The following is a 25,597-nucleotide window of genomic DNA, read 5'->3' on the forward strand; positions in this document are numbered from 1 at the left end:
TGTACTCGTGTTAATTTTGGATAATAATAATAAAAAGATTTGAAAAGAAAGGAAAATTCCTCAGCTGATTTTGACTGTGTTATGATAGACTTTTCCAGCTACAGTTTGAGGGTGAACACCACAGGTCCAGAAACGCTGTCTTCAACTTAAATAAGGGCAATTTTTTGGTATAACGGTAGAGTTGCCTAAGATGGGCAAGAGAAATAAGTGAAGAGGCAGGTCAGTAGATGAACGGTGACTGCTATTCAAGTAACTATTCCGTCATACTCCATTCTATAGGAATTTATTCTATTTAGGAGAGATTCCATGAGATAGAGCCATAACCTGTGTGATTAAAGATAGAGATCAAGGATAAGGTTTACTTGAAGTGAAGGGCATACAAATTGGTAAGGGCTAATGTATCCTAGAGAACTGGAAAATCTGTTAGATCCGGCAGTGAAACATTAAAGGGTTTATAAAAAGGATGATACCAAAACAGGTGGTTTCATTGACAGTGAAGATAGTCATCAGGATTTACAGAGGAACCTTAATAAGTTGGGCAAGCTGGTGGCACGTGAGCGTAGTGGTTAGCACAACGCTTCACAGTACCAGCAACCTAGGTTCAGTTTCCCCGGCTGCTTGTAAGGAGTTTGTATGTGGGTTTCATCTGGGTGCTCTGGTTTCCTCCCACAGTCCAAAGGCGTACTGGTTAGTAGGTTAATTGGTGATTGTAAATTGTCCCGTGATTAGGCTAGGGTTAAATCGGAGGTTGCTGGGCAGCGCAGAAGGGCCTATTCCATGTTGCATCTCAGTCTGCGATCTCCAGAAAGCATCTTACATGCAAAGTGGCAATTCTGGGCCATTGAATCACTGAAGGATGCTTGACAGTTGTGGCAGGGCTTGAATGTTATTACCTCCCACAAAGTGACGTAGGTGACAGCAAGGTTTTACTCCAAGATGAACCCAATGCCTTTTATGCTCACTTTGACTATCAAAACATGGAGGCACCTTCACAAACTCCCATGACCCCCAATGGCCCTGTAATTTCAGTCTCTGAGGCTGACATAAGAGCATTCTTCAGGAGGGTGAACCCACAGAAAGCATCCGGCCCAGATGGAATACCTGACTGAGTATTAAAGACCTGTGCTGATCAGCTGGCTGGAGTGTTCACTGATATCTTTAACCTCTCACTTCGGCAGTCTGAGGTACCCACCTGTTTCAAGCAGGCTTCAGTTATGTCGGTGCTTAAGAAAAACATGGTAAATTGCTTATCGTCCAGGAGCACTTACATCCACTGTGATGAAATGCTTTGAGAGGTTGGCGATGAAACATATGAACTCCTGCCTGAGAGATGACTTGGATCAGCTCCATTTTGCCTACCAGCACAACAGTGCAAAAGCAGATGCTATTTCATTGGCTGTTCCCTCAATTATGGAACATCTGGACAGCAAAGGTGCATACATCAGTATATTCTTCATTGACTACAGCTCGGCATTCAATACTGTCATCCCCTCAAGAAATAAGCTTGATGTCCTTGGCCTCAATACCTCCTTGTGCAACTGGATTTCCTCATTTGCAGACCCCAGTCAGTTTGGATTGGCAAAAAAGTCTTCACAATCTCCATCAGCACAGGTGCACCGCAAGGCTGTGTGCCTAGCCCCCTTCTCTACTCAATTTATGCTTATGATTGTGACAGCTCCAATGCTATATTTAAATTTTCTGATGACACCACTGTCATTGGCCAAATCAAAGGTGGTGACTAATCAGCATATAGGAGGGAGATTGAAAGTCTGGCTGAGTGGTGCCACAACAACAACCTCTCACTCAATGTCAACAAAACCAAGGAGCTGATTATTAACTTCACTGGGAGGAAATCAGAGGTCCATGAGACAGTTGTCATCGAGGGATCAATGGTGGAGAGGGTCAACAAGTTTAAATTCCTCAGTGTTATCATTTCAGAGGATCTGTCCTCAGTCCAGCATTTGTGCCATTACAAAGAGAGCACAGCAGTGCCTCTTCTTTCCAAGAAAATTTGTGCAAATTCGGCATATTGTCAAAGATTTCAATTAACTTCTATAGATGAGTGGTGGAGAGTATATTGACTGGTTAAATCACAGCCTGGTATGGAAACACTAATGCACCTGAACAGAAAAGCCTACAAAAAGTAGTGGATACAACCAAGTCGATCATGATTAAAGCCCTCCCCACCATTGAGCATATCTACAAGGAGCATGCTCGCAGAAAAGCAACATCCATCATCAAGAACCCCCACCATTCAGGCCATGCTGTCTCCTCACTACTGCCATCAGGAAGAAGGAACAGGACCCACTCCACCAGTTTCAGGAACTGTTATTACACCTCAACCATCAGACTCTTGAGCCAGAGGGAATTATTTCATGCACCTTCATTTGCCCCATCACTAAACTTTCCCCACTTTCAAACATTCTATACCTCATGTTCTCAATATTTATTGCTATTATTATTATTTTTTTTTGTACTTGCACAGTGATATTTCTTGTCCGTCCTGTTGGATGTGATCTTTTATTGATTCTGTTGGGTTTTTTGTATTTACTGTGAATGCCCATAAGTGAATGAATCTCAGGGCTGTACATGGTGACATATAAGGAATTTACTTTGTACCAGGTCATCATTGTTGTAGGATCCTGTAAAGTAAATTATGTTTGACATATTTTCTCAAATTCTTTGAAGATGCGGGAGGAAGCATTGTTAGAGGGGAACCTGTTAATGTAATGTGTTCAGATTTCTAGAAGACATTTTACATGTTGCCATATAAGGTGTAGTGCATAAATTAAAACCCAGGCTGTTGGCGGAAATGTGTTAACTTGGATTAAATATTGGCCGACACATAGAAAGCAGAGAGTTGGAATGAATGGGTCCTTTTCAGACTGGAGTAATGTAACTAGAAGAGTCCCACAGGGATGGTTTTTGGCCCTCAATTGTTTATTGTTAACACTAATGAACTGGAGATGAGAACAAGTGTAAAGAAACATAAGTTTGCAATAGTACTGAAATTGGAGGTGAAGGCATTGTTCCTCTGCAACAGAATAGTTCAAGTGACTGGGAGAAACATGAAGTCTTGCACTTCGGTATGAGGAATCAAAAGGCAGATTATTATCTATGTGAAGTGAGATTGCAAATGAGTGAAGGTCAGAGGGATTTAGGTGATGAATTACAAATGTTCGCAGTCAGGTCCAACGAGTAGTTAAGAATGCAAGTGGCATGTTGGCCTTTATTGCAAAGGGGTTGGAGTTAAAAAAGGGAAGCTTTGCTACAGTTGTACAGGGTGTTGAGGGCACAGCTGCAGCAATGTGCATTATTTTGGTCCCCTTATGTAAAAAATGATACAACAGCATTGGCAGCAATCCAGTGTAGATTTACCAAGTTAATTCTTGGAATGAGAAGTTCTGCTATCAACAGACACTTGACAGTTTGCATATTCATTTCTTAGAGTTTAAAAGAATGAGGGGGTGACCTTATTTAAACGTCTGAGTTCCTAAGGGGGTTTACAGGGCTGATGCTGATTGGTTTTCACTAGTGGGAGAGTCATGAACAAGGGGCATAGTAACTGTAAAGGCTGGTCATTTAAAACGGAGATGTGTAAAAATTTCTTCTTTCAGAGAGCGGTGAATCTCAGATATTCCCTATGCCTCAGTGTGGTGGAAGCCAAAAGCCAGACCACGAGATATATTCAGGGTGGCGATAGATAAATACTTTTTTTAAATAAATCAAAGAATTGAAGGTTATTGGAAACCTTCATAGAAGCAGATTTCAGGCCAAGAGTTACAAAGAAAAATATCTGTCTTTATAAATCTTCAATTATAATCGATGTGAAGCAATGAAATACCAGATTTGTAACAGTTAATTAGCAGGTCATTTGGTTATAATTAAGGTTTATAACATCATTAAAAATTATCTTAAGTGGACAAACCCTATACATATCATATTAGCAGAACTACATGCTATATTGCATGTATTGTTGAAATCTGTCAATGAGCTCATGCAACAGCACAGCTTGTAGCTGAGAAGGATCACTAAGATGGTGGCTTCCTGATTTTCCTGCTCCTTTGTTTATGTGCAGATGCTAGAGGTTTCACTCCAATTAACTCCACAAGGATAGTGAATTATGTTAACTCCACAATTATTCTTATCAAAAAGTAGAGCCCGTCTATCATATTATGCTTCAATAGAATGTGCATACATGAAAAGCACTAATTTAAGAAAAAAAAATCTAAATTTGGTACAGGATGTTTCACTAAACCTTCATATCCGTAATATATTATCTATAGAATATAAATTTCAAATTTATAAGACATACCATTGACATCTTTGTAAGTTCCCAACCTCTTGATAAAGGTGACTTCAAAGTTTAGTAATTGTCCTCAGCTAGGCAAATGCTGCAGTCAGTTTGCCTGTAATATGATTGATCAATTAATAACTGTCAAGAGCTGAGAAAACTGATCCCACACAACCCATTAGTGTTTTGGACACAGTTCTAATATCTTCCTTGGCTGGTCATCAGTTATTGTCTCCTCAGGCTCTTCTTGGGCTTCCAGCCAGGTACAGGTATTGATTTTAACCGACGTTTCAATGACAAACTCTGCCATCTTCATCAGGGATGATGCCTAGGGATGTCTAGTCTGGTGGTACATATACCCTGTCATCTGTCTCTCCTGATGGTAAGTCCTTATCCAGTTAGGCTTCTGCTCTCCCACCTTGTTTACAATTGAATTCCAGTTCTAACTTAGAGCGAGACCTTTGTCTTTGTTAAAATTCATTTCCTCTAGTTTCATTTCAATGGCTTCCTTCACCACATAAAGTACGGCATAGAGTTTGGTGCCTTCAGAGTCAATCCTGTGGGCATTGCAAATGCAATGTTCTGCTATCGTCCATTTCTCCAGGTGACCCAAATGGATACACCTCCTGTGCTCTTTGATGCAAGTTCCACTGTGCACCCCATCTGGCTGCTATACGCTGCTCCATGTTTACAAGGAATCCTGTAAACGCCAGCCACCCTGAGTCCCAGGTCACTTTTGACCCACATAAGCTACAATTTGAGCTTCCTTATGCGTTTGTTGAGGGTATTAATCCTGTATTTCTTCAGGATACTGTCAATCCTTCCAGTAAGCGTGGAAATATAAGGAAGACAGGCGGTAGCAACGGGTTCCTCCTCGTTGTTAGGCTTCCTGGTTTTTCTGTCAGCCCTCTTAAGAACCTGATTTATTTCCTTCAACTTGTAGACATTTTGTAGGAACGTCATGCGTAATCATCTATTTCTTTGTGGAGCTCTCCAGGTCTGAAATAGTTTTGTGTGGTTAGTCAAAGTAGAAAGAATCACTCTACGTTGAGAGGCGTGATGGTAGCTGTTATTGTTAAGATACATGTCTTGTGTGAGTGGGTTTCTGATCGATGCCATGCCCGAGGCTACCATCCGTTTCCATCATGTTAGAATGTGAGGCCACTATTCTTCTCCATATCTATCGTAAATTGAATGTTTGGATGTTGTTCAGATGGTTGTGGAACTGTAGGAGTGCCTGGAGTCCATAAGACCACTCTATGAAGATGTCATCAGTGTATCTGAAGAAGCATTTGGGGCGTAACAGCGATGAACTCAGCACCCTCTCCCCAAAGTGCTCCATGTAGAAATTAGCAACAGCTGATGGCAAGGGCGATCCAGTGGCCACTCTGTTTGTAAGGGTCTATTCAAAAAGGTTAATGTTACCCTTTCGGTTACCTGGAGAAATCAGTGGTGGCAGAACACGGCATTTGCAATGGTCATAGCATTGAGTTCAACGGCAGAAAACTACCGTGCCACACCAGTGGGTTTTGGGACCGCCTGGTGAATGAAGCCATTGAAATAAAATGAGGAGAAATTTTAACAAACACAAAAGTTTTGCTGTAAGTAAAAACTGAAATTTGATTGTAAACAAGGTAGGAGAGTGGAAACCTGGTTGGATAAGGACTAATCAATCAGGAAGGATGGGCGATGGATTCTACTGAACTAGACATGCCCAGGCATCATCCCTGATGAAGATGGCAGAATTTATCATTGAAACATCGGTTAAAATCAACACCTGTACCCAGCTGGAAACCTGGGAAAAGTTTATTTTTCATGTATGCCTGGAAAACTCGAGATCCTTTTTCACCTTGGAATGTTCTGCCCTGTTCAAGATCCTGATCAGTAGAAGCTTTTATTCTCCTTCCTTTCTTATTTTTAGGGTGTTTTCTTTAAATATCTGCTGATAAATGTTGCAGTGGATTTGCTTAATTTAGAGGAAAAGTTCAGTTACTGATTAAGATAAAGTGACTTTCCTTTCTGGCCATGAATTGTTGAAGGATGGGTGAATAATGCTGCAAATAGCTGCAAACTTGGCCAGAGTTCTGTACAGTGTGTTTATGTAATGGAGGGTTTTCCACACTGTTCTAATGATGGAAAAGCAGTAGAATCCAGTAGCTTAAGAGCGGCTTCTGCTTCCAGATCTAGCTACTACGTGCTTTTGCAGTGCTGCTTCTTTGCCAAGAGTAAAGGAGGAAATGAAAAGACCATTTCTCAAGTAAATTCTCTGTTGTCTTCAACTGATCCCTCCGCCCCCTTCCCCACCACTGTCTTCCACTCCCCCTTGATTATTTGCCTATTGATAACAAATACATAACAACATATGAAACAGTAGCAGAGATAGGCCAGACAACCTTTCTAACCTCCTTTGCAACTCAGTAAGATCATTGCTTATCTGACCTTGGCCACAGCTCTATTTATCTGGCTGCTACCCATAACCCCTGATAGTCCAAAAATATTATAGCCTTGAATTTATGACATGTTACCATCACCACGCTGGATGACCTTCTGCCTGTTGCAAATATCTTTTGCTTTTATTCCATCGCTGTGGCAGTGTAACTTTGCTATTATCTGCTGATCATTCTTCCCTGCACACTTGAAAAGAAATTTAACTGAGTTACAGTTTGTGCCATGGATGAAAACATCCCATTGTTCTTTATGAAGATGGTGAGACTTTTAGCTATTATTTATCCTTATAAAAATCGCAAAACAGATCATTTATTTCATTGCGATTTGCTGAGAGCTGTTATGCATAACATTGTCCTCATTTCCCATTGGGTCACTGAGTTTGTATAAATTGCATATAAGATCCTATGGCAATTACAGTATTTGAGAAATGTTTGTTTATTAGTTGCTAATTGTTCAGTAATTTCTCCATTTTTAGGGGAAAATCAACATTTCATGTTGCTGACAGATTCTCCAATGGAGATGATTTGGGACATTCGCCAAATTAGTGACTGTTATTTCTGTGTTCAGCAAAGCAATATGTAGGTGGTTCAGCAGCCAGAGTTTGTATCCATTCAAGGGACATGGACCTTGCAGACTGAGTCCATCCCTACTTGCACTTGAGAAGGTGCTGGTGAGCTGCCTTCTTGAACTGCTCTGGTTGATATTGTGGTGTACCCACAATGCAGCTAAAAAGAGATCCAGGATTTTGACTCAGCAGTGGTGAAGGAGCAATAATGTACACTTGTATTTTCAAGTCGGGGTGGTGTGTGGCTTGGAACATTACATCCAGGTGGTGAAATTCCCATACCTTTGTTGGTCTTGTCCTTCAAGCTGGCAGAGGTCATGGGTTTGGAAGGTGCTGTCGAAGGAACCTTGGTGAGTTGTAGTGCATCCTGTGGATGGTACAATTTACTGCTACCAGGCATCGGTAAAGTTTGGTTTTAATTGAGTCAGTTACAATCCAAAAGATATTTTCCTTTCCATTATGTGCCTTCAACTGATATTCATTAATTCAGTTTTTGTTGGTGTCTGTCTTGTTTTGCAGATGAGCAAGAAGCCCTGAACTCGATTATGAAAGATTTGGCTGCTCTGGGCAAGTGCCGTAAATTGCTGGATTATGACACTGGCAGGAACAAGCAGGTGAGATTTGCATCAAAGACAAAGAAAAATGGGTTTAAATTCTGCAAATTTTGCCAGTGTTGTTACCAGGCTTGTTCATTTCGCTCTTGCTGTTGTGTTATGGGAAAACTGAGGTGCAAAGCAACTTGATGTATATTTCTGGAGTCTTGTCCTTAGATCACCTATATTCTTAGCAAAGTCACTTATATCTAGGACAAACAAAGGCTCCAGCACTGAACCCTGCTGTACAGCACCTGTTATAGACTTTCAGTCAGAAAAATAATCCACCACTAACTTCTGCCTCCTATCACAAAGCCAATTTTGGATCCATTTTACCAACATGCATTGGATTTCTTGTGTCTTAATCTACCTACCGTGTGAGACCTTGTCAAAAACCCCACTCTACGTACATGTAAACATGTCGACCATTCTGTCATCATCAATTTTCCAAATCACCTTCTCTTAAAATCTCAATCGGATTTGTGAGTTGAATGACCTCCAGCATTTCACTGAAAGCCACTTTTATAACTTTAACCTGTACTAATGGTATGTGGAAGATTCAAAGTGTGAGAAATATTCTGGAATTGAAATTGGTGGATGCATAATCTGGAATGCATTATGAACCAAGTAGCAACAGTACACTCAAAAGCATAAAAGATGCTTTTCAATGTTATATGATAGCAAAGTTGTATTTAACAAATTTAGTAAAACTTTTCATATATAGTGACATGTTAGTGTAGTGATTAGCACGGCACTATTACACCTCGGGAGTTTTAGAGTTCAATTCTGGTGTCCACTATAAAGAGTTTGTATGGTCCTCCTTGTGAATGCTATAGACCCTGGAAGCAAATGGGATCTTGTCATAATTTCAATGGAATTGGAGGAAAGTTTTGCTGCTATTCTAAGGGACTTTGATAAGAATGTACTTGGACTGCCAATCATAGATTTGGACTTCTTATGTAAGTTATACTTTCATTAGAGGATAATAATATTGATTATTCTTCAATCGGTTTTGGAGAAGGTCCATAGATTGATTTCTAGTATGAAGGAACAAACATTAATTAGATTGACCTTAATTTTGAATTCTGGAAGAATGGGAGTAATATTATTGAAATGAATGAGATCCTGAAAGATTTCAACAACTTGGATGGTGAGAGTTTCTTTCCTTGCTTGTGGAACCTACAACAAGAAGACAGTCTGAAGATAAGGATATGCCGACTTAAGACTGGGCTTGCAAAAAAGTTCTTCATTCACAGAGTTGCGCATTCTGGAGAGCTGTGGAAGTTGAGACATTAAAGTCTAGAAGTTGAATTTCATCCACTTCTTGTACAGTAACTAACACGTCAAAAAATGATCACAAAATGGTGATATCTGCATGGTTAAGTTTTGCTCCCCTTTAGTCAGACTGCACAGTTGCTTGCTGTACCTAGCAGAGCTGCTGAATTAATTTCACACTGGGAAGTTGGTCAGCACTGTCAAGGTGTTCTGTCCATGGTAGTCATGCAGCAACTTTGGAAACATTGTGGAGCCTGGAAAAATCACATGCTGGCCTTCGAAAGGGTATGCCCACCTGTTGGAGCACACCAGGATTTTACTATGGCCTATGCAAACAGCAGGGCTAACGTTTCTCCTAAGGTGCACAGTGCACAGATGCTGTAGCCTTTTTCAGCAATTCTTGTGTGAAAAAGGGCAGCATGCAGAAATGAAAATGATAGAGGTTTCAGTAAAAAATAAAATCTATGTACTGTGAGAGAGGAGGAGAACCCTTTAACTCATTCATGTTCCACAATTTGCCCTGAAGGTTGTTTCACAGAGGGAGAATAGTAAAGGACGTAGATCCAGTTGATCAACTGGAAATGGCTAGTGCTTAGGGGACTTCACTGGATGCAGAAATAGCAATAGAGAAATGCCAGAAGTAAATCATGACAGAAGGTGCCTGATCTAATTTCCTAAGGATTGTCTAACTTCCTCATGACCAGGACCAGCAGGAAATGGGCACAAATGCTTTTTACTTAATCCATTTTCCAGGCTCACTCCCTTAAATTTTTATACTTCAGGGAATCATGATTAGTGGAGGTTAGTAAGATAGCGGAATTGAGATCAAGACTGGAGACCGGTCATTTTAAATTTCAGAAGTTGCTTCTGGATTTTCTGAAGTGGGTAAGTGAGGGCCAAAGATGCTGGGAGCTGGAGTGAATGAAGTAGGTTCTGGAGATAGAATATCCTCTGTAGAATAGTCTCCTCCTGTTTGTGTACAGTTTATTTGTTAATTTCTGTTCGAAATATAAAGTAAAAATATAAACTCCTGCTTTGTTCCATCCTTTGCTGACTGTTTCTACCATCCCCATGCCAACTACAAAATTTCCATGCTTATTTACCACCCATTCCTCCGGCTTTAGATCCAGGATTTTTCTCCTTATTCTTTTGCTTCCTGCACATGAGCTTTTTCATTTATTCCACAGTTGACTGCAGAGCATTTTGCCCTCTAGTCTGAATCATGAATATTAACCCTTCCATCTTTAACCTGGAACAAAATCAGCAATTGTAGAACTGGAGAAACATAGTCACTTTGAAACCACAAGATCATCTTAAAATTTTGTCTAATGCTATAATGTCCTTTCAGAGAAGAAATTTCACACTCAGGGCTTGACTTACTTAGAATGTCACTCAATTCCACAAACCCCATATTGCAATTAGTTACTTCCTTCAAATTCAATACTAGACTCAGTAAAGATAAATGCACTTTCACCTACTGATGCATTTTAATTATGTGAAAACAGGTGCCAAAATTGGGTAGTCTAATCCTAGATGATATTGACTTGCTGATGAAATAATCACTTTAAGTCAATGTCCATGGCTGGCCCATTGCTGAATCTGGCCACAGGCAGTCCTACCAACAGGATTGTTCTCCAAAGTGTGGCAGCACAAAGATGTGTTTGATAAGTAAGTGGCCCTGGAATCCTCAATATTGATCCTGTTCTCTGTGGATCCTCACTGTATTGGGCCAAAAATGGGCTAAAAACATGCTTATTTCCTACCATTAGCCCTCAGCTGATGAATCTATAATGTTCAGGTCTGCCATCACTTGGAAGGCATGCAGAAGCAGCAAGGTCAGAGGATAGGAGTTCCCATTCCATTGCCAAATGTGGCTGTGCAGCATCATTATTAAACTACCTCACAAGACAGTCTTCAACCAGTTCATCTTATTCTGTTAGATGACACACAATAGCAAGAAATCTTGGCTCACAGGAGCAATTGTTCATAGACAACTGAACAGTGTTGCAATTAAACTACTGACCAGATCGTATATTAACTGCTTAAAAATGGTAAACCCCAATAACAGAAAAGAAAACTAAAATAAGAATTTTGCAGCTGTAGAACTAGAAAATAGCAAGGCTTCAGGCCTTGCTAATGTAAACAGTGAACATGTTAAAAACTCAGCCCAGCAGCCAATGACCTGCCACTGAGACTGTGCCATGCTGCCTGAGGTGTGACTGTTTACCTAAGATCCAGAGACAAGCATGTATTGTTGCACTTCAGAAATCAGGAAGCTGACTGACTGGTGGAACGTCCAGTCAAATTTCATGCTCTGCCGCTGCATAGATTTGATGAGTGCATTATCTCGAATGGACCCTGAAAATTCTTGGAAAAAAAGTTATTCCCAAACACAAACTACAGGAATTCTGCAGATGCTGGAAATTCAAGCAACACACATCAAAGTTGCTGCAAGCAGCATCTGTAGGAAGAGGTGCAGTCGACGTTTCAGGCCGAGACCCTTCGTCAGGACTAACTGAAGGAAGAGTGAGTAAGGGATTTGAAAGTTGGAGGGGGAGGGGGAGATCCAAAATGATAGGAGAAGACAGGAGGGGGAGGGATAGAGCCAAGAGCTGGACAGGTGATAGGCAAAAGGGGATACGAGAGGATCATGGGACAGGAGGTCCGGGAAGAAAGACGGGGGGGGGGTGACCCAGAGGATGGGCAAGAGGTATATTCAGAGGGACAGAGGGAGAAAAAGGAGAGTGAGAGAAAGAATGTGTGTATAAAAATAAGTAACAGATGGGGTATGAGGGGGAGGTGGGGCCTTAGCGGAAGTTAGAGAAGTCGATGTTCATGCCATCAGGTTGGAGGCTACCCAGACGGAATATAAGTTATTGTTCCTCCAGCCTGAGTGTGGCTTCATCTTTACAGTAGAGGAGGCCGTGGATAGACATGTCAGAATGGGAATGGGATGTGGAATTAAAATGTGTGGCCACTGGGAGATCCTGCTTTCTCTGGCGCACAGAGCATAGATGTTCAGCAAAGCGGTCTCCCAGTCTGTGTCGGGTCTCGCCAATATATCAAAGGCCACATCGGGAGCACCGGACGCAGTATATCACCCCAGTCGACTCACAGGTGAAGTGTTGCCTCACCTGGAAGGACTGTTTGGGGCCCTGAATGGTGGTAAGGGAGGAAGTGTAAGGGCATGTGTAGCACTTGTTCCGCTTACACGGATAAGTGCCAGGAGGGAGATCAGTGGGGAGGGATGGGGGGGACGAATGGACAAGGGAGTTGCGTAGGGAGCGATCCCTGCGGGATCCCACCACTAAGCACATCTTTCCCTCCCCCCCTCTCTCTGCATTCAATGGGATCCCACCACTAAGCACATCTTTCCCTCCCCCCCCCTGCATTCAATGGGATCCCACCACTAAGCACATCTTTCCCTCCCCCCCTCTCTCTGCATTAACTTCCGCCACCTCCAACGGGATCCCACCACTAAGCACATCTTTCCCTCCCCGCCTCTCTCTGCATTCTTAGTAATTTCTCCTTTGGCTCCTCCCACTTCCTCCAAACTAAAGGTGTAGCTATGGGCACCCGTATGGGTCCTAGCTATGCCTGCCTTTTTGTTGGGTTTTTGGAACAATCTATGTTCCATGCCTATTCTGGTATCTGTCCCCCACTTTTCCTTCGCTACATCGACGACTGCATTGGCGCTGCTTCCTGCACGCATGCAGAACTCGTTGACTTTATTAACTTTGCCTCCATCTTTCACCCTGCCCTCAAGTTTACCTGGTCCATTTCTGACACCTCCCTCCCCTTTCTAGATCTTTCTGTCTCTGTCTCTGAAGACAGCTTATCCACTGATGTCTACTATAAGCCTACTGACTCTCACAGCTATCTGGACTATTCCTCTTCTCACCCTGTCTCTTGCAAAAACGCCATCCCCTTCTCGCAATTCCTCCGTCTCCGCCGCATCTGCTCTCAGGATGAGGCTTTTCATTCTAGGACGAGGGAGATGTCTTCCTTTTTTAAAGAAAGGGGCTTCCCTTCCTCCGCTATCAACTCTGCTCTTAAACGCATCTCCCCCATTTCACGTACATCTGCTCTCACTCCATCCTCCTGCCACACCACTAGGAATAGGGTTCCCCTGGTCCTCACCTACCACCCAGCCTCCGGGTCCAACATATTATTCTCCGTAACTTCCGCCACCTCCAACGGGATTCCACCACTAAGCACATCTTTTCCTCTCCCCCTCTCTCTGCATTCCGCAGGGATCGCTCCCTACGCAACTCTCTTGTCCATTCGTCCCCCCCATCCCTCCCCACTGATCTCCCTCCTGGCACTTATCCGTGTAAGCGGAACAAGTGCTACACATGCCCTTACACTTCCTCCCTTACCACCATTCAGGGCCCCAAACAGTCCTTCCAGGTGAGGCAACACTTCACCTGTGAGTCGACTGGGGTGATATACTGCGTCCGGTGCTCCCGATGTGGCCTTTTATATATTGGCGAGACCCGACACAGACTGGGAGACCGCTTTGCTGAACATCTACGCTCTGTCCGCCAGAGAAAGCAGGATCTCCCAGTGGCCACACATTTTAATTCCACATCCCATTCCCATTCTGACATGTCTATCCACGGCCTCCTCTACTGTAAAGATGAAGCCACACTCAGGTTGGAGGAACAACACCTTATATTCCGTCTGGGTAGCCTCCAACCTGATGGCATGAACATCGACTTCTCTAACTTCCGCTAAGGCCCCACCTCCCCCTCATACCCCATCTGTTACTTACTTTTATACACACATTCTTTCTCTCACTCTCCTTTTTCTCCCTCTGTCCCTCTGAATATACCCCTTGCCCATCCTCTGGGTCCCACCCCACCTTTGTCTTTCTTCCTGGACCTCCTGTCCCATGATCCTCTCGTATCCCCTTTTGCCTATCACCTGTCCAGCTCTTGGCTCTATCCCTCCCCCTCCTGTCCTCTCCTATCATTTTGGATCTCCCCCTCCCCCTCCAGCTTTCAAATCCCTTACTCACTCTTCCTTCAGTTAGTCCTGACGAAGGGTCTCGGCCTGAAACATCGACTGCACCTCTTCCTACAGATGCTGCCTGGCCTGCTGCGTTCACCAGTGACTTTGATGTGTGTTGCTCTTATTCCCAAACGGGCTGGTTTCTTGCCAGTCAAGTTGTGTATTGTCCCGGTCCGCAATCTTACATAATGCACTGAAAATGATCTGAGACAAATCTAATCACTGCTATTGCTCTGATATTGTTCTCCAACACCACTACTCCACCCCTTGCTATGTTGCAATATCTAAAATTATGATAAGGGATAGATAACACCACTCCTGTGCCAAGTCTGCCTGCCTAATACAGTAATAATACTGTATCACTTTGCAGAAACAAAATTCACCCTTTGCTGACTGAGAACTGGTATAAACTAACAAACCAGTCAAAGTTCAAAGTAAGTTTATTATCAAAGTACGTATGTTACCATATACAATGCTGAGGGTCGTCTTCCTGTAGACATACTCGATAAATCCAGTAACCGTAATAGGATAAATGAAAGACAGCACCAACGGGGCAGGCAACCAATGTGCAAAAGACAACAAACTGTGCAAATACAAAAAGAAAGAAAGAATAATAATAAATAAGCAATAAATATCAAGAACATGAGATGAAGAGTCCTTGAAAGTAAGTCCATAGGTTGTGGGACTCTATGATGGGGAAAGTGAACTTGAGTGACTGCTAGTTTAAGGTAGTCAGTGATAATTTTTACCGGAATAACATTGTCAGCCACTTGTGGAGCCATGACCTGTTGAGGAAAAAGGAAACAGTGGTAGAGGATTCCTGTCATCATCTATGTGGTTACAGCTCCACTGAAAGTTATGCAGGGCCTTTCCCTTGACAAGCAGGCAGCCAACACTGTTCCAACAAGCATGTCTGAGAACTGTGAGAATGAATATTGACAGTGGGTGTCAACAAATGGCACTCAGGGCCATAGGCAGCCTCCAGTGGGCATCTGGAAGGCCTTAAACTGCCTCAGTATCCAAGTTCTCTTGTCAAGGGCCAGCACAGTGAAATGGGAATGAGAACTCTGATGTAGAGACTTGGCCTGAAACGACAACTGTTTATTCCTCACCATAGATGCTGCCTGACCTGCTGTATTGCTCTAACATTTTGTTTGTGTTATAGTCAATAGGGCTATGGTGCATTATTTGAGGTTAGGGCATGAGGCAGATAACATTTCTGGTAGCATTTACTTTCTATCCCAAATCACCTCTGACCTAAGGAGGCAGAAGTTGAACTGGACATGCCATATAAATATATTGGCTACAAGAGCAAGCCATAAGCTGGGAATCTAACAATGAATGACTCAACTTCTGCTACCCCGAGGTTTTTCCACCATTTACAAGGCACAGTGAAGAGTGTGATGGAACATTGTCCACTGCCTAGATGAGTGCAGTGCTAAATGCTCTCAAGAAACTCAGCACTATCAAAAACAAAACAACCCACTTAATTGGCACTCCATAAACCACCCTAAACATTCAATCCCTTCCATCACTGGCAATCTATCAAGAAGATGTACTGCAGTTACTTGCCTCTGCTACTCCCACATACATTCCAAATTTGTGACCTCCATCTTGACTGGGAATTATATCACTGGTGCTTCATTGTCATTGAAACTTTATCTTTGAACTCGCTACCCCACGGCACAGCGGGAACACCTTTCCCCTGGGTTTGAACCAGATGGTTTTCCACTATTTTCTCAAGGTCATTTAGAGATCAGTTTTGCAAGCCATACCCATAATCCCAAAAATGGAATTAAAACATTCGGTATAGGGATGCAGTCATCTTTAACTGATGGGTAATATGAACGGCATGGGGTTTCTATGACAAAATGGTGGTTCACGGTTAATGCTATTCTAACTGTTTTTTAATCACAGTACTTTATTTTAGATACTTCAGCAGGCAGGGTAAGAATTTAACTTGTGTCTGTGTGACAATAGTTGAAAACACTGGTTGCTAGGCCAGTAACTTAACTGCCCGTTATCTCAGAACTAGCCATACCTCTAGCCAAGCTGTTGCAATAGCATTCAGGATGCTCAGTGCCATTCATTTTAAAGCAGATGCCTTGCTTGGCACCCCATCCACACTCTCCACCACTATTACATGATATAAGACATTGTCAGCTTCTCAAGGGTAGTAGGAGTTGGCATTAAATGATGACTTTCTTGTGAAACCCACGTCGCATAAAAGGCAACATAAAATCAATCTAGCACAAAACATTCACACTGCTATAATGGTTTACCTACTGATGTCTTCATGATGAAATAGTCACACAGGATAAGGGAATCCACTAATTCAGACCTTTTCAAAATACTTACTGCTGTGGTTCTTATGTGTACATTCTTGGGGCAGTGTACTTATTCTGGAATCGGTTCAACAATGTTGTAATCATTCTGGCTTTCAGCAGAGCTGGAAGATAACAGTCAGTGCATTTTCTGTTACTGACTCATCTAAACAATCACAGTTTATATTCCATTTTCTATCCGTTTGAACTTCTCAGTTGGATTTGCACATCTTTCAAAGTATTTGAGACTTAGGAACTCCCTTTCCTCTTTTTTTTTCCATGGCAGCTGACCAGTCAATATTATTTTATGCAATGTCAAAGCATTCCATTGTTACCTTTATCAGTTGACTCTGGCTAACTTCACACTAAGGGTGTGTTCTACTTCAGAATATTATTTAGCATTGACTTTTATTTTGAAGAGCTACCAAGGCCCTTTCTTAGTTTTACAATTGATTTCTGATGGGGGGGAAAAAGATGGATAAAGTATTTTACCTTTATTTTGGAACATACGGATACATCAGTATTGACCACTGACTCCTTTAAAAGATAGACCTCATTTGCTTCACTTTTCTCTGATGAAAAACATCAGGGATTCATGGATTTTGTTTTATTACAGAGCTAAAGCTAATTGCTTGCTCACAATATTCTCCTGTAAAGTCACAGAGAGTTATAGTTCAGGATATTTGGCAATGCACCCATTTTGACTCTTAAAAGTCCCCTATCCAAACTTGTTTATTCATTATGGTTGGTTACCTGATCAATTCACTTTCAAAATTCTTTATCAATTCAGCTGTTCCAGATTCTGACAACTGTGAGTAAAAAAAAACTTAACATACCTTTTAATGTTAGAAAATGTTCCACAGAGTATAATCAGACAAAAGTTAACACTGAGCCAATGTTGTGAGTCATAGAGAATTAAAACAGACCATTTGGCACATTGAGTCCATGTTGGCCAGAGGGCACATGTCCAAATCAATCCCATTTTTTTTTAGAATTGAATACCTAAACAGTTCAAGTGCTCATCTAGATACATTTTCAATGCTTCCACCACCCTCATTCTCTGGGTGAATGAAGTCCTCTCCTCCTCAGATCCCCTCTAAATCCCTTGCCCACAACCTATATCCTCTGATTTTATCCGCCTATGGGGATAAACATCTTGCAGACAGTGACTCATTCATGACCCCTCTTAACTTCCTCTGCTCCAGGAAAAACAGACTTAGCTACTCCAAATTCTAACGTAGAACCATTCGCTCCAATCTATAAAACCAACCTAACCTCTCCACAAGATATTAGGTGACTGACGAAAGCTTCAACAAGATTTAGGATGTAGACAACTTTAAAAATTCAAGAGAATGGGGTGAGGAATGGGGTTAGAACGTGGTAAGGTAGCCTGTCAGGAGAACTCTGGAACTGTCACGTTGCTGCCTACTTACCATATTTAAATTTAGTTGTAAGCATAAACTTTCCCAGTACAACACACTGTGGTGAGTCTCTTTGGTTTTATCATTACTAATAAATGCTTCTTCAGATAAACTATCTTGCCATTACCAGAAAACTTCCTTGAAAGCTCCTTCCACAGTATTTCCCATCTCTGCCTTTGTTGATGCATCCGCGAATTTCTCTGATTTGACTACTCCATTGCTGCTGTGGTCGGCCTTCCATTTTCCCCAATATACAGTGGCGCTAGAAAATTCATGAACCCTCTAGAATTTTCCCTATTTCTGCATAAATATAACCTAAAATGTGATCAGAACTTCATGTAGGTCCTAAAACTAGATAAAGAGAACCCAATTAAATAGACAACACAAAAACATAATGCTTGTTTATTTATTTATTAAGAAAAATTATCCAAAATTACATGTATTTGATGGAGAAAGTATGTGAACCTCTGGGGTAATGCTTTCTACAAAAGCTATTTGGAGTCAGATGTTTCAGTCAGTGAGATGAGATTGGAGGTGTGGGTTGTAGAGGTGCCCTGCCCAATAAAAAACACACACACAAAGTTAAGTTACTGACAGAGCCTGCGCTTCTCAAGAAAGATCTGTTTATGTGCACCATGTCTCGATCAAAACAACTTTCAGAGGACTTTAGAAGAAGAATTGTAGAGATGCATGAAGCTGGGAAAGGCTACAAAAGCATTTTTAAAGACCTGAGTGTTCATCAGTCCACAGTGAAAGAAATTGTCTACAAATGGAGGAAATTCAGTACTATTGCTACTCTCCCTAAGTGTGGGCATCCTGCAAAGATCACACTAAGAGTACAATGTGCAATGCTGAAGGAGGTGAGAAAGAGCCCAAGAGTAACAGCACAAGACCTGCAGAAATCTCTAGAACTTGCGAAGGTCTCTGTTCATGTGTCCGCTATAAGAAAAGCACTGTACAAGAATGGTGTTTGTGGAAGGACACCACAGAGGAAACTACTGGGTCTCCAAAAAACACATTGCTGCATGTCTCAAGTTTACAAAAGATCATCGGGATATTCTACAATGCCCCTAGGACAGTATTCTGTGGACAGATGAGACAAAAGTTGAACTTTTTGGCAGAAATGCATGTTGCTATGTTTAGAGGAAAAAGGGCACTGCACACCAACACCAAAACCTCATCCCAACTGTGAATCATAGTGGAAGGAGCATCATGGTTTGGGGCTACATACATCAAAGTTGCTGGTGAACGCAGCAGGCCAGGCAGCATCTATAGGAAGAGGCGCAGTCGACGTTTCAGGCCGAGACCCTTCGTCAGGACCTTCATCATGGTTTGGGGCTACTTGCTGCCTCAGGGTCTGGACAATTTGTAATTGTTCAGGGAACAATAAATTCAAAATTATATCAAGACATTTTACAGGAGAATGTCGGGGTAGTGGTCCATCACCTGAAGCTTAATAGAAATTGGATAATGCAACAAGGCAATGATCCAAAAGATTAGTAAATCAACAACAGAATGGTAAAAAAGAACAAAAAGTGTTTTGGAATGGCCATGTCAAAGTCTTGATATAATCCCACAGAAAAGTTGAGAAAGGACCTGAAGCAAGCAGTTCATGCAATAAAGCCTGACATCTCAGAGCTGAAACAGTTTTGTGAGGAGGAATGGCCTAAAATTCCTCCCAGCTGATGTGCAGGACTGATCAACAGTTACCAGAAACACTTGGTTGAAGTTATCACTGTACAAGGGGATCACACCAGTTACTGAAACCAGAGGTTCACTCATACTCTTTCCAACAAATGCATGTATTACTGGATCATTTTTCTCAAAAATAAATTAACAAGCATAATGTTTTTATGTTGTTTATTTAATTGGGATATCTTTATCTAGTTTTAGGACTTAAATAATGATCTGATCACATTTTAGGTCATACTTATGCAGAAATTGAGAAAATTCTACAGGGTTCACAAACTTTCTAGCACCACTGTCACTTAAACACTACCAAAATCTGCTGTAAATGAGCACAAATAAATGACAAGCAACACACATCAAAGTTGCTGGTGAACGCAGCAGGCCAGGCAGCATCTCTAGGAAGAGGTGCAGTCGACGTTTCAGGCCGAGACCCTTCGTCAGGACTAACTGAAGGAAGAGTGTGTAAAGGATTTGAAAGTTGGAGGGGGAGGGGGAGATCCAAAAAACAAATAAATGATGCTGAATAAACTTGAGGATTATCAAATCAATGCACAGGAATGTAGAGTGATAAGTGACAGGCTTTGTAAATAAAAAGAATCCAGTTGGAGTTCCAGTTTATATATAAAGAAGCCAGCCAAGTAAAATGTTTTGGAAGTCCAGCATTGCAGTGCTTTAAGTTATAGATTCATTTTCAAATTCTCTAAACTTTCATAAGCAGTACCTGAAAAATCTACACATTACTGTTTTTACCAACAGACCTTTTCACCACTACCATTCATTATTTTCACATCCATGACCTTGATTCAGTTTCTGTTGTTCAGTTTCTATTAATAATTTCTTATGTTTTGCAGAAGGAAGTGAGGATCAAATTTGAGCATGAGGGAGAAAAAAGGCAAGTTTTATTTCTTAGATCATTTCACAATGAAATCTTTCTACTTCATTCAATATTATTGACTGGATATTCGGATGCAAGAATTATTGGTTTCAACTTGTGATTCCTTACATATTTTTTCTAATTAATATGATTTTACAAACTTTCATCCACAAACAAAATAACTTGCTTTAAAGATTAGCGTTACCCAGAAGGCATACTGATTGCACATTTATAAGATTCGTGATACGAATTAGAGATCTCAACCTGAGTGAGCATAGCTGCTATTGAAGCCAATCGAGATGGGGATGGCTGAATATATCTAGTTTTGCGAACTGTTCACTAAATAAAGATACCTGTATATGATAGGTAAATAAGGCTAGGTTTTGTTTACCTGTTCTCCTTAACTTTCAGAGAATCATACAAAGAAATGTATTCTTGATAAATTTGTAGTTTGCCTTTCTGCAGAATAGGTATAATAATATATTCAAGGCACAGGGAAATTCCTGTATCAACAAAGAAAGAAGTGCATTGACCTAAGCTTTAAACATTTGCTCATAATAGTAAGAATGTTTACTTGTTGAGACTATTGCAGAAACTAGCAGGAAAAATGAAGCAGAAGAGTAGAGGTCATTAAAATTGTTTTAGATTCCTTAAAGAATGCGAAGTTCCTGCTTTTTTAAGAGATTAATGGGGATTGTAATAATTTATGTAATTGGTATTTTTTTAAAGGGTCATGCAGTTCTCCAGACCAGTAAAGTTAAAAGACATCCTTCAAAAGGTCAAGGATGCCTTTGGGCAACAAATGGAGTTACACTTAATTAACAACGAGGTATGTTTTTCAAATGCTGTGCATGCTTTATTTGCTAATGATTAGCTTTTTGTACATTATCCATTCAGTCATTGTTACAGTCTTCTCACAGATCACCAGCGATATTTTAGAATAATTGGAGCAATTGCCAACAAACTCTCACTCAATGTCAGCAAGACCAAGGAGCTGATTATTGACTTTAGGAGGAGGAAACGAAGGTACATCAACCAGTCTTCATCAGGAGATCGAGGTGGGGAGGATCAGCAACTTTAAATTCCTTGGTGTTATCTTTTCAGGGGATCTGACCTGGGCCAAGAACATAAATACTATTACAAAGAAAGCATAGCAGCACCTCTACTTAGAAGATTGCAAAATTTTGGAATGACATCTAAAACTTTGACTAACTTCAATATATGTGTGGTGGAGATTATATTGACTGGTTGCATCACAGCCTGATTTGGATCACCACTGCCCTCGAACAGAAATCATACAAAATGTGGATACAGCCCAATCCATCATGAGTAAAGCCCTTCCCACCTTAAGCACACCTACAGGAAGCACTGTCACAGGAAAGCAGCTTCCAGGCCATGGACCATTCTCACTGCTGCTGCTATCAGGAAGTGGGTACTGCAGCTTCAGGACCCACACCACCACTTTCAGGAACAGTTATTTCCTCTCACCCATCATGCTCTTGATTCAGAAAGGATAACTTCACTTGTGCTATCACTTAACATCCACAACCTTTGAACTCACTTTCAAGGACTCTTCATCTCATGTTCTCAATATATGTATATATGTTTTTCTGTTGTATTTGCACAGTTTGTTATCTTTTGCACATCGGTTGTTTTTCTGTCCTGTCGGGTGAGGTCTTTCATTGATTCTGTTGTTGTCACGGTCCGGTCCACTGACTCCTTGTTTCTGTTGATTTCCTTTTCCCTGTGCTTTTCCTGGTTCCTTGATTGAGACATCTGATCCTCATTCGAACCGGCAGCATAAAAACTCCGGCTTACTTCTACTCGCTGCTAGTTCATCACCGTAGCCAGTGCAGCTGTGCTCGTCCTGGAGCCGCCGAGAATCATGGACTCTAAGTTGCTTTGGTGCCTGTGGCTGCTTAGTGAACTCAGTCATTTTCGTGTCCAGCTGAGTTGCCGGCTGTTTTGCCGCTACTCCGAGCTAAGATGCGAATTCTGTTGTTTTCATGTTCGGCTGAGATTTGCTGGCCGATTGTCGCCACTTCGAGCCGCCAAGAATAAGGGACCGTTTTCATGAGCTTCCCCGTGTCTAGATACAAATGGTCTGTCATGGTTTGGTTTCTGTCGTCTCGTATCTAGCTCAGTAGGTGGCCGTTTGCCGCTACTCGAATGGATTGTCGTTGTTTTGTCGTCTCGTATCTAGCTCAGTAGATGGCTGTTTGTCACTACTTGAATGGATTGTCGTCGTTTTGTCGTTCCGAGTCCAAGTCCCAAGGCTCGGAGTCCCGACCCCAAATCCCAAGGCTCCGAGTCCAGAGTCAAGTTCTGAGTCCAAGTCATGTCCAAATCTGTCTCTGTGCCTGTGCCCTGCAGTTGGTCCACCTCCAGTCACTCCGTGTAACAGTTGTATTTCTTGGAGTTACTGTGAATGGCAACAAGTAAGTGAATCTCAGGTTTGTATATAGTGACATATGTATTTGGTAGTAAATTTACTTTGAACTTTGAGTTAGCTAGTGACTACTCCATTCCTATGGTCTTTCTGCTTAATTCAGTGGTCCCCAACTACCGGGCCGCGGACCGGTGCCGGGCCACAAAGCATGTGCTACCAGGCCACGAGGAAATGATATGATTTGGCGATAGGAATCAGCTGCACCTTTCCTCATTCCCTGTCACGCCCACTGTTGAACTTTAACGCACGTGAGGTCATTACGCACGCGTCATCCATGTCAGCGCGGGAAAAAGATCAACTCCTCGAGCTTGTAAATGACGACGGGCTTTAAAGTATGTTTGACATAACATCTTTGCCAGCATTCTGGATTAAAGTCAAGGCTAAATATCCTGAGATGGCCACGAAAGCACTGAAAACGTTGCTTTCATTTCCAACATATCTCAGCAATGAATGTAATGAAAACTAAATTACGGAATAGACTGGACTTAAGGAACTCCCTTCGAGAATCGCTGTCTCCCATCACCCCTCGATGGCACCGTCTTGTTGCAGGGAAACAAGCCCAGGCTCCCACTGATTCAGCGATATTGGTGTGCTGCAATGATTTTATATGTTCATACGGAGAAAATATGTGCTGTGTGTTTAATATCCAAACGTTACTTAAAATGTTATGATGCTGTTGACTTACTTATATAACCATATAATAATTACAGCACGGAAACAGGCCATCTCTGCCCTTCTAGTCTGTGCTGAACGCTATTCTCACCTAGTCCCACCGACCTGCACTGAGCCCATAACCCTCCGTTCCTTTCCTGTCCATATACCTATCCAATTTTTCTTTAAATGATAATATCGAATCTGCTTCTGCCACTTCTACTGGAAGTTCGTTCAACACTTACTTGAAGCTCCCCGTCCTCCCCTGATAATTGACTTATCACTATATTCACACGTAGAAAATATGTGCTGTGTGTTTAATATTAAATTTGTTAGATACACCCTTTTAGAAACGAAATTGAGTGTATTAGCCACTTATCACCTATATTCCGGTCGTGATTAACACCCCCGCCCCCGGAACAGAATTGCAGAAAACGATTTGTAGAAGGAGGGGGTTTAAAAAAAAGTTGGTAGGTCACGCATGCGCACTGGTGCCCGCGCAAGGCTTCATGGTCATTGTAGTCTTTCTTGGGGTAAACTCAATGTATTTGATTGCTACTCATGTACGTTGGCAACCCTCCCCCCCCCCCCCCCCCCCCGGTTGGCCAGTCCGCAAGAATGGTTGGGGACCCCTGGCTTAATTGACCCAGTCAACTACATTCTGTCTCCCATTTTTGCCATGTAATTTTTTGTATGACAGTTCCAGTGAAATAGAAATGAGTGGGAATGAAATCAACTGTAGCAGAGGCAAGAAAGATAAACAAAACGCAGTGAAAGCAGTCCCCTTGGCTTAACGTAATTGTACCAGCCATTCAGCACCCAGCTGCATTATCCCATGAGAGAAAGAGAGAAGGCTGGTAACATGAAAGTGAAGAAGAGAATAGAATCATTGTGAAGGATAAGGGAAGAAGCTGCAAGCAATTAAAGGAGCTTCAATGAAGGAATAATTAATGGATAGAATTATGAATTATCAAATTGTTGCCTGGGAATCTGGAGTGACATTGCGAATGTGAGGAGAACTGGTATGTGACCAAAGACACAAATTTCTACAGATGTACCATGGAGAGCATTCTCATTGGTTGCATCACCATGTGGTATGGAGCCACCATTGCACAAGATAAAAGAAAAAGCATCAGAGTGTTGTAAGCTCAGGCAGCTCCATCATGGCCAGTGGCCTCCCCAGCATCCAGGACACATTCAAAAGGCGGCATTCATCATTACAGACCCTCATCACCCAGAACGTGACCTCTTCTCATTGCTACCATCACGGAGGAGGGTACAGGATCCTGAAGAGATGCAGTCCATTTTTCAGGAACAGCTTTCCCTCTGCCATTAGATGTCTGAATGGACAACACTACCTCAATATTTTCTCCTCTCACCGCACTAATTTAATGCAATTTTCTTTTTAATATGCATACCTATTGTAATTTATACTTTTTATTATTATGTATTGCAGTGTATTGCTGTCGCAAAACAACAAATTTTACGGCATTTGTTAGTGATATTAAACCTGAAGTATGCAGGCTTTGTAAATAATAGATGGACTTGCAGTTTACCGAAGAAGAAATTTGATAAAATGCTCGGTAAATTAAGGCTGTAGGTTTCTCAGTTATGGATTAATTTGCATATCCTCTGAACTTTCTATGTGTTTATAAATTATTGAACAGCATCGGACTCCATTACGATGCCAGAATGAATTGGACAAAGCCATTGAGCACTTGGACCTAAACTCCAGTATAAAAACCTTAAGGATTTTGGTCATGCCTCGAAAGAACATTCATGTAAGTTAACCTTGTGCAATAAATGTTTTTACCAGTTATTTTTCTTGAATAAAAACTGTTTAATTGAGTTATTTCATCTTATCTTAAAAAAAAGATCAGCTTGCAGTTGGTAAGATCACTCTAAGAATGTAGTCCTTTTCTGATACATGATTTGCAGGGTTAAACAAATTACACTCTTCAAATATTTATAATATTAAACTAAGCAATGTCTCCTGTTTCC

At 41.6% G+C, this 25,597-nt stretch overlaps 1 protein-coding gene across 2 annotated transcripts in view; it reads left to right on the forward strand.

Annotated features, from left to right (window-relative positions):
• The window catches only part of map3k22 (mitogen-activated protein kinase kinase kinase 22), a 114,348-nt gene that overhangs the window by 41,284 nt on the left and 47,467 nt on the right, over positions 1-25,597 (forward strand). For both annotated transcript variants that reach the window (XM_063057596.1, XM_063057606.1), the window contains exons 3-6: positions 7,827-7,921; positions 20,474-20,514; positions 21,226-21,325; positions 25,264-25,377. In XM_063057596.1, the coding sequence (XP_062913666.1) occupies positions 7,827-7,921; positions 20,474-20,514; positions 21,226-21,325; positions 25,264-25,377 (350 nt within the window). The remainder of the gene's footprint in view (positions 1-7,826; positions 7,922-20,473; positions 20,515-21,225; positions 21,326-25,263; positions 25,378-25,597) is intronic.

This window comes from Mobula hypostoma, chromosome 1, assembly GCF_963921235.1.
Source record: "Mobula hypostoma chromosome 1, sMobHyp1.1, whole genome shotgun sequence".
In the NCBI taxonomy this organism is placed as follows: Eukaryota; Metazoa; Chordata; class Chondrichthyes; order Myliobatiformes; family Myliobatidae; genus Mobula; species Mobula hypostoma.